The 10,000-nt window shown below is 42.7% G+C and overlaps 1 protein-coding gene across 1 annotated transcript in view; it reads right to left on the reverse strand.

The window, feature by feature from the left end:
- The window catches only part of LOC106817654 (signal peptide peptidase-like 3), a gene marked incomplete at its 5' end in the record, with an annotated part of 17,834 nt that overhangs the window by 7,609 nt on the left and 225 nt on the right, over nt 1-10,000 (reverse strand). Inside the window, 4 exons of the mRNA XM_014822342.1 lie at nt 736-842; nt 2,295-2,407; nt 6,295-6,373; nt 8,211-8,330. Coding sequence (XP_014677828.1) covers nt 736-842; nt 2,295-2,407; nt 6,295-6,373; nt 8,211-8,330 — 419 coding nt within the window. The remainder of the gene's footprint in view (nt 1-735; nt 843-2,294; nt 2,408-6,294; nt 6,374-8,210; nt 8,331-10,000) is intronic.

The raw sequence follows: 10,000 nt of genomic DNA on the forward strand, positions 1-10,000 counted from the left end.
CGTCTGGCGTGTGTATGGTGCGTGCGGCGAGTGTGTGTGGCGTGCGTGTGTGCGTGCGTGCGTGCGTGCGGCCATGTGTGATGTGCGTGTGCAGCTGCCGTGGTGGGATATACGGTGTCTGCAGGGATGGTGTCTGGATATACGGTGTCTGCAGGGATGGTGTCTGGATATACGGTGTCTGCAGGGATGGTGTCTGGATATACGGTGTCTGCAGGGATGGTGTCTGGATATACGGTGTCGGCAGGGATGGTGTCTGGATATACGGTGTCTGCAAGGATGGTGTCTGCAGGTACGGTGTCTGCAGGGATGTCTGTGGGTATAATGCCTGGATGCATGGAGTCTGCAGTGATGGTGTCTGCAGGTCTGCTATAGTGGTGGTGTACGGGTCTAACCTGCCTGTTTCATGCTCTAACAATGATAGGACAGTCAAACCTCCATATAAGGGTCACTTCGGGGAACCCAAAAAAGCGCACTTAACAGAAAGGAGTCTGCGTTCTGTAGACGATAGTTTCACTGTACGACTGTCACTCAAGAGAAATACCAAGTGTCCTTTATAGACAGGTGACCGACCGGTGGTTTCGCTGTACGACTGCCGCTCGAGCGTAACGCCAAAGTTTCCTCCAGAGACAAGCGCTCGTTCTATCGACGTGTTTTAACCGTGTCTTATCAAACATGTTCGACCATATATCGCGACGGATTTCTAGTGCTAGTCGAGGCAAGCCGATGGGAACCTACCCAGAAGACATCGTATATGAGCAGACCGGTCAGCAGCAGAGTGGACACCTTCAGACTTGGAAGACGCACGAATGCGATGAAGGCAACACATAGGCCCATGCCTAGCGCTGAAATACGCACACATCACGATTTACACAAACAACCACGCGACACACGCACCACGTCTTACAATGCTTCCGCGATCAGCACGTAAATGCACGGATTAGGCTTTACAGACACCCCATGCCCAGCAAGGAGATACACGCACAATATGTCGCAGATAATCCCACGAGCAGAATGCTTAATTGAGCTCTCCGCGATTTATTATGATCCACGCCTAATCATAATAATACACCCACACCTCGTTTCACAGACTGTACCCATGAGTCAAACATGCACATTATCATTTTTCACGTATCCACCCATGCCACGTTTTGACGTACCAGATCAACAGTAAACTGGTTATTAACCGATTTCACACAATAAAATTATTTTTAACATTTAAGCATCCGTATTGCATATAGGATGTGTATGTATGTATGTTTTGTCCAGGTGCAATCATGTGTGCACGTGTGCTTACGTACTTCCCAGTGCGTGTGGATAAATGTGGCAGGGTGCATACGTGCATATGTACGTGTGAGTGCATGCACGTATGCAGGCGTGTGTGTGTGCGTGCGTGTGTGTGCACGTGCGTGCAGGCATGCCTCATACATGAGAACAGTGAATGACCAAACAAGTGTGTGATTCAAATATTTGTCAGTTCGGTATCCATGCCTAGTGAGCGCTGCAGGACCGAGCCTCACACTGAGAGCGGGTACGTGGGCCTCCCCGGGAAAATTTTGAAAGAAATGAACGCAGGAGAGAAATCCTGAGCTTTCATATAAAACCCCATTTAATTTTCTAAAATTTCTTCCAGTTATAGGACCCAAAATGAGAAGCTTCATCTTGTATCCAAGTGGATTACTAGCTTCTATGTTTCTGGTATTCCAAATGGATATTAGTATCCCACATAGTGAACATAATGTGCCCCTCCCCTCTCGTAGAAAATTTTACAATTTTAAAGCTAGACTGGTGCATTCTGAGAGTACCTGAGAATGGATTTTTTATGGACAACGATTGGAGCATTAACATCTGGAAATTGACGAATGAAAAGAGATTTACCATCGCAAGATCGACCAAGTGGAACAGTCTAAGTCCAGATTACAGGGGTAGTAGCAATATTTTTCAGAGATTACTTCTGATCGTCCGGTATTTGAATGCTTTTACGATGCACCGGTACAGATTGTCAATTATTGAATAACCTGAACCTACCTCCCCCCCCTCCACTTCGTTCTCAACGGATCTACACGAATTAAGCAATTTCTCATTATGCTTGGAAAAATAATTTAAAAAGTGGAAATCTGCGGATCCGCGGAAAATTCTCATGTATGATGCATTCGTGCATGTTTCCGTGAGTGCAAACGCGTGTTAAGTGTACGTATGTGTGCGCGCACGCCATTCTGCATGTACGTGTATACGTGTTGGGATGGCCATCTGGTGTTATTGAATAGCCAGCAGAGAGAGTGAACAGTGTCACACACCATCCATGAGGAGCCAGTGACCAGTCATCACCCAGAGACAGACGATCACAAACGACACGCAGAAGCTAACGATCTCAGCGGCTGTGAATCTCCCGCAGCATCCGAATGACATCCTGCAAAATTGGCAACAAATTAGGGCATCAATCATAATTAACATTAGATTGATTAATTAAATAACACCGTTATCCATTACCCACAACGCCAACAACCACAGCAGCAACATTATTAAAGACAAGAACAATTATATTTTACAAAAAATCCAAGTATGAATTATTATATAGTTAATTATATTATTATATTACATTAATATATATTATATTATATCTATATATATTATATATATATTTAATTATCTTATTATATATTGTTAACAACAATTTCAATGGCCAGTACAGCTATCTTTGTCAACTTCATTCGGTTTGGCAAAGACACCAGAAGTGAACCCAAATAAACTTAATTCGATAATATTAAAGGATATAAAGTCATCATAAATTATTTTATATACACCGAGTTGTCATATAATAATGTTACAGTAGGCACACTGCATGCAGAGATATGCTCTAATATATTATACATATGCTGCAGGGCACAGGCTGACAGATGAAAAACTGTCTGCCAATAAATTTCCGCTTTGCTGGGTCAGTTCCGGGTGGGTAACAGCGTTCTATTTATAGAACACAAGTGCCGCAGAGCGACTGGGCTCATCTGAGGTCTGTTGCTACGGTTATAAACGTAACATTTCAGTCGTGCGTAGTGACACCTTTGTTAGGTGCAGGCGTACACATCATTTCAGCAAACAATTTTTTTATTGCAGAGAGAAAGAGCGAGAGAGAGGAAGAGAGAGAGGGGGGCGAGAAAGAGAAAGAGAGAGAGCGAGCGAGAGGAGAGAGAGGGAGAGAGTATGCAGTCAGACTAAATTGTTTATCAACAAATAACACCCACGCGGCGCGCTACTGTATCAGTTACGTCATCGATTGAAATGTACATTATGATTTCGCCGCGCGGCGTCCAAACTTTCGACGAAGATGACGGGCAGAGGTAAGACAGACGCACGTATAACGTACAGATTTCTTCAATGTCGGGGAGGATCAACACATTTCGACTGACAGTCAACCATCGGGCTCTGCAGCGTCCACAAGCCAGCATGCTCCACCATATCCCGACATTGCACACTACTGTAACGTCGACGGAGAGAGCCATGCCAAGGACAGTACAAAACTGGCAAATTTTCATTGGTAGGTTTGACAATTACCAATTGAATGGTCAATTCTGCAATTAATTATCTCAAGATTGATTAAACTGAAGTTAAGAAAGTAATTCTTTCTGCACTTTTGAGCGCAATATACATTTGACCTATCCTGCCGGGACATTCTTCTCACTCTGTTCCGATAGATGGCGTGCATACTGCATCGTACGTATGGCTGATAGCATGGCTGATAGTATCACAGCATGGGCTAAACGTAGACTGGTACTCGCTCCCACCTCGATTACTCGCCCCATCGAGTAACTAAGCCGAGAGGTGGGACCGGGTACCAGTCTACGTAAGTTGCTACCTTCGTTTAACCCATGCTGTGATACTATCAGCCACCCACCTGCGAGGTAGGCCTAGATTAAGGCCAACTATAAAAAAAACAGACGTTTGCGTAAGTGCTATTGACATTGTATTCCCAACGTACAGAATCTCATATAGAGAATGAAGTTCATATATGATTAAAGGGGCGCGGTGAAAACGGGTTGTTGCAAAGTAAGTTTTGCCAAATCAGAATGTTCGACTGGTGGAAATTTAAATGTCTTGCCCTACGTATCACTACAAGTACCTCAATACACAGTTCAAGTCGCTTTGGTTAACAGTTCAACCAAATGTCCATTGTAACGCCTGGCTCTTAGGGGTCAAAAGGTTATGCAGAGTACTTACTTCTCTCGCACGTCAGTGGAAAGCCACATTCATGGTCTTTCAATAAAGCATAAAAATGGAGGGTCACAAGCTGAAACAAAAAGTTTTCAATGCTCCGTCAAGACCATGTCCTCAGAAAATGTCTAAAATCTGCCCTGTGGCGCCATTGATACTTTTGACGCTTGACCTCCAATTCGCAACAGTGATTCGGTTTTCCTACCATGATTGCTATACAACCGACTATCGACTGGAGCCTAGGGTCGAGGCCATTTGATTTCTGCCGCATATTCGCATTTCTTCCTATACCTGTAAGTTAGGAGAGAAGTTCCTTCTTTTACCCACCCCTCTTGACCTTCTTTTTAACGGCTCTTGAACCTTTGACCTTTGACTCCCCAGGCTTCGACAGTCCCAAAACTGCGTTTTCCGGTATTTAGCCCCCCACGTCCCGAATATCGTGAACGCGTACCTCTGCGGTTAGCTTTGTGCGCGACTGTTGACGCACGGCACGGACGGGACGGCCGAGAGGACGCACGCGACCGATTCATGCCGATCCTAACAGGAGCTGCATTCTGACTACGGTCAGATGAGCTAAAAACATGACACATGTATTCAAATCTTGATAAAGCACAGGGGTAATAATGACAAATTTGTCAGTTATTAACCCCCTGTAATAACAATGCATCTCGTGAATGGACGTTTTACATTTTTTCCATAAGAGCTATGCTGTTTAACGCGGCTTTAACACCTGGCTGCGCAGAGCTGACATAATGGCTCCCATATTCTAATTCAACTAACACAGAACAGTAACAAGGGGTTCATAGCATGAAAGCATGAAGGCGTCGTATCGCTACGCAAGGTAATTGACCATTGACAAGAATCTCTTTACAAATCGGATACAACAGTACCCCTGGCCATACGCCTCAAATGTTCACTTCCTGCGCGTGCATCGACTAAGAGGGTACAAATCGGGGCATTAGTCCCGCGACGCGGGTCCATAATAGTCCACACCGCGCGCATAAATTAGTTCAAGTCTAACAGGTCGGACGAGGATGCGAACAGTTTAAAGGAGGGACGGCTTTTGGTAGAAAACGGGAGCAGGGGGACGACGGCAACCTCTAACCGGTACGTGCACACTGTTTTGACTGTACTGTTTATCCGTGTTTATAATAAAACTGTAGAACTTTTGTCACCGTTTATACAACTGTTACGTCTACTGTCTACGTACTATATATATTCGACACTACATTTATACAAGACTTCCTACCCTTCGATCCACTCCAAACCTACAGGTGAGGGGTGGACTCATTATCAGGTAAAAACCTAAATAATGTCATAGTAGCAATGTCTAACCTAAATAATGTCATAGCTGTCCTAACGCTAATAATGCATATAGCATGTCCTATACCTAATAATGTCGATAGCGATGTCCTAACCTTAAATAATGTCATAGCATGTTCATGATACCTAAAATAATGTCATAGCATTGTCCTAACCTAAATAATGTCATAGCATGTCCTAACCTAAATAATGTCATAGCATGTCCTAACCTAAATAATGTCATAGCATGTCCTAACCTAAATAATGTCATAGCATGTCCCAACCTAATAATGTCATAGCATGTCCTAACCTAAAATAAGTGTCATAGCATGTCCTAACCTAAAATAAATGTCATAGGCATGCCCAACCTAAATAATGTCATAGCATGTCCTAACCTAAATAATGTCATAGCATGTCCCAACCTAAATATGTCATGTAGCATGTCACAAACAAGGACACAGAGTCACATACACACATCACACATACAGAGTCATAGACACAAGGTCATAGTGTAACCCAACCTGAAAATGAGGTGATGGAGGGACAGTATGTGTGTATGTGTAGTATGTGTAACCCCATCTCTTCCCCCGCACGCCGCTGCAATCGTGCTAAATAGCATATCCTAGAGCCCGTGCCTCTCCCCTCCTCCCTCCCCTCCCTCCCCACACGGGGGAGGTGGAGGAGAAGGAATAAATTGGGAGAGAGGGGAGAGAGAGGGGGGAGAAGAGGGAGAGGGGTGAGGGGGAAAGGGAGGGAAGAGGACGGCAGCATAACCCAAGCTGTACTTACTTTTGTGCCATCGAGCAAGGACGTATCAGAAACTGACACATGGGCAGAAGTAGAAACGCAAACGCCACCGTAGCAATCACTGCAACACGGAGAGATGCAAGTCAGAACCGCTAGTAAGCGATGTGAAGCAAACCGTTGCAACTACTGCGTTGAACGGGCTGCTAGTTAGATAAAAAAGTTGATTAAACACTCATCACATTTACGACCAGGAAGTAAGTATGTGCACAAAGAAACATGTTCAAGATCAGAGCAGATACTACGCGTGCTACGTTTGCATATATATAGCTTACATAGGTAGACATTTTTTTATTTGCTTCCAGCACTTCGTCCCTTCACAAACTTTAGAGGTTTTCTAGGTAGTTTGTGCAGTGCAATTTTTAGGTAGCTTACACACTGTACTATGTGCTGTACATATTAGGAGTATCTTACTGGAACTTACATGCTGTAACATATTTAAAGTAGCTTACTGTAGGCTAATTGCGCGTGTTACATGTTTATAAGAGCTTACTGTCAAACTTACCAGATGCTACATGACGTTTCTAAGTAGCTACTGTACTTACACGCTGTACACGTTTATAGGTAAGCTTTACTGTACTTACAACTGTAACATGTTTATAGGAGCTTTACTCTGTAGCTTACATGCTGTACATTGTTTATAGTGTAGCGTTACTGTACTTATCACACGTACACGGTTTATAGGTAGGGCTTACTTGTACTTACACACGTAAATCTTTGATAGGTAGGCTTACTGTACTGTACACGCTGTACATGTTTATAGGTAGCTTACTGGTTACTTCACACACTCTACACGTTTAATAGTAGGGCCTACTGTACTTACACACTGTACATGTTTTATTAGTAGCGTTACTGTACTTACGACACTGTAAGCATGGTTTCATAGCTAGCTTAATCTGTAGCTGTATACCAACTGTACGTCACGTTATAGGTAGCTTTACCTGTACTTACACGCTGTACATTGTTTATAGGTAGGCCCTACTGTACTTACACATTCCCTACACGTTATAGGTAGCTTTACCTGTACCTTACTACACTGTCACACGTTTATTAGGTAGGCTTAGCTGTACTTACAACGCTGTAATGTTGTTAATTAGCAAAAAAGTGACTGTACTTACATCACTGTCACGTTATGAGGTAGCTTACTGTACTTACCGACACTGTACACGTTTATAGGTACGCTTACTGTTAGCTTACACGCTGTACATGGTTTTATAGGTGATGCTTTACTGTAGCTTACAGCGCTTATCACGTTTATTAGTAGCTTACTGGTCTTAAACGCTGTACCATCGTTTATAGGTTAGCCTACTGTACTTACAACGCTGTACCGTGTTATAGGTAGCTTCCTGTACTTACACGCTGTACACGTTGTATAGGTAGCTTACGTGTAACTTATCACACTGTACACGTTTATAGTAGCCTACTGTACTTACACAGCTGTACATGTTTTATAGTAGCCTACTGGTAGCTTACACAACTGTACATGTTCTATAGGTAGCTTACTGTACTTACACACTGTCATGTTTTAGGCTCAGCTTATGTACTTACACACTCCCCTACCGTTATAGTAGCTTTACTGTACTTACCAGCTGTAACACGTTTATAGGTAGCTTTACTTTACACTTACATACACCGCTGTTAACACGTTTTATAGGTAGCTTACTGTACTTACACACCTGTATCATGTTTTATTTATGGGTAGCTTACTGTACTTACGCGCTGTAGCAGTGGTTTATGTACTTACTGTACTTACACGCTGTACATGTTTATAGGTAGCTTACTGTACTTACACGCTGTACACGTTTATAGGTAGCTTACTGTACTTACACACTGTACATGTTTATAGGTAGCTTACTGTACTTACACGCTGTACATGTTTATAGGTAGCTTACTGTACTTACACGCTGTACACGTTGCAAAGACTGTCTGCATAGAGTCGAAGAAGAAGAACATGACCAGTAAGGAGACGGACGCGCCCACTGGCAGGAACATCGCCTGCGTCGAGTCTATCGTCTGCACATCTACACAGGAAAAACAAGTGACCATCAGATTTGCTTAAAACACTGAGTAAAATGCGTCAAAAGTAGTGGCAAGTCGTCACGGCTGCAGAAGTACTGCAAGACCCATGTGGGTCATAGCGAATTCCAGCTGCTGTAGAAAACCTGATTAAGGATACTCTCAAGGTTTTAGGCAAAACTTTACCGATTTTTCATTTTCAATTTTATTCGATGGCTAACACTATGTGCCACCTTCGTACATGCTCATTTCTTCATATAACGGTACATGTGAACTGTCAGAGCGTTTTGATTGTACGCGTACATGTGTAGTAAGCAGCGCCTGAAGTGTCAGAGACATGATACAACCACGATATTCACTAAGCCAGTATCATTCAGCGTCAACCCTGCTACAGCTGTCATTACATGTATTCATGTACATTCATGTACATCTGCTAGTGATCCAACAAGTATCCCACGCCCAAAATAGTTCTAACACCTCGCAACACACCTTACTGTAGTGTGGTACAAGGCGCGCGTTTGTTGACATATTAGCTTTGTGACGTCAGGATGAGCAAAGTTCGCGCGTTCTGTGATGGTAACCTCGTAATTTCTCAGAATTTCTCAAGGTGCATGGAACATTTTACCAATTTAGTGGTGTCAGTTAACTTAGTCATGGATATGTCGCAGTAAGTACTAACAGTAGATATTTCACATACGTTCACCCATTTTTCACACAGGCGGTCACTCATTGTGAAAAATAGAAAAATGATGATTTCACCGTTTCGATTTCTGACATGTAGCCGATGTATAAATGGATATTTCTCTGTGATTACAACTCGGATTGATTTAATTTTACACTCGTTTTAATGGTAACACATTGCTGTAAAGAAGTGCGTCAGGGATTGTTATTAAGTGCCGTATTTTATTAGTTATGCCTCTTTATTCGCTAAAATTTTCAATTCTAACACACAACTTGATTTTTAAGCAGTTTTTTCCAGTTTTCTCGGTAAATATGAAAATTAAAGAAAAATCCAGACGCACTATTTTGGTCCATATTGTGCTTAACATGTGGCAACAATTTTGTATCCTCACTCTTTTTGGTAGTTGAGAAATATCCAAAATACCATTTTTACATAAAAATTCAAAATTTGTGTGGTAACATAATTAGGTGCTGCAAATTTCATGAATTTTTTTGGCTTGAGCATAGAGATATATCTCCTCTATAAATAAAACAAATGATTGATTCGATTCATTCGCCAATAAACGTTTAATCTTCACTAGAGCAATACCTGTTCAAAAGGTGGAGAGTATCCTAAAGAGCGGTTTTCCTCGCTGATCATTATTCACACTTAAGCCTGGCGCACATTGCCGAACATTTTCCCGAACAAATGTTCGTCCGAACAAATGTTTTTGTCTGGCAATGTGCGGGTGGACAATTGCTGAGCGCACATTGCTGAACATTTTGCAGCGAACAACCGTGTGGCGTCGTCTAGTAGCTGTGTTGTAAAGAGTCACGTGATCGCCGCATGATTGGGCACAAAAATCATGTGACCACATTTCGTGCTGCTATTGGTTACTACTTTACAAATGTTCCTAGAATTGTTCGACATTCAGCGCACATTGACGAACATTCGACGAACAATGTTCGAGATATCAAACATTTCCGATCTTCAGAAACATTGTTCGGAACAAAT

Source organism: Priapulus caudatus, unplaced genomic scaffold, assembly GCF_000485595.1.
Source record: "Priapulus caudatus unplaced genomic scaffold, Priapulus_caudatus-5.0.1 Scaffold1816, whole genome shotgun sequence".
Lineage (NCBI taxonomy): Eukaryota > Metazoa > Priapulida > Priapulimorpha > Priapulimorphida > Priapulidae > Priapulus > Priapulus caudatus.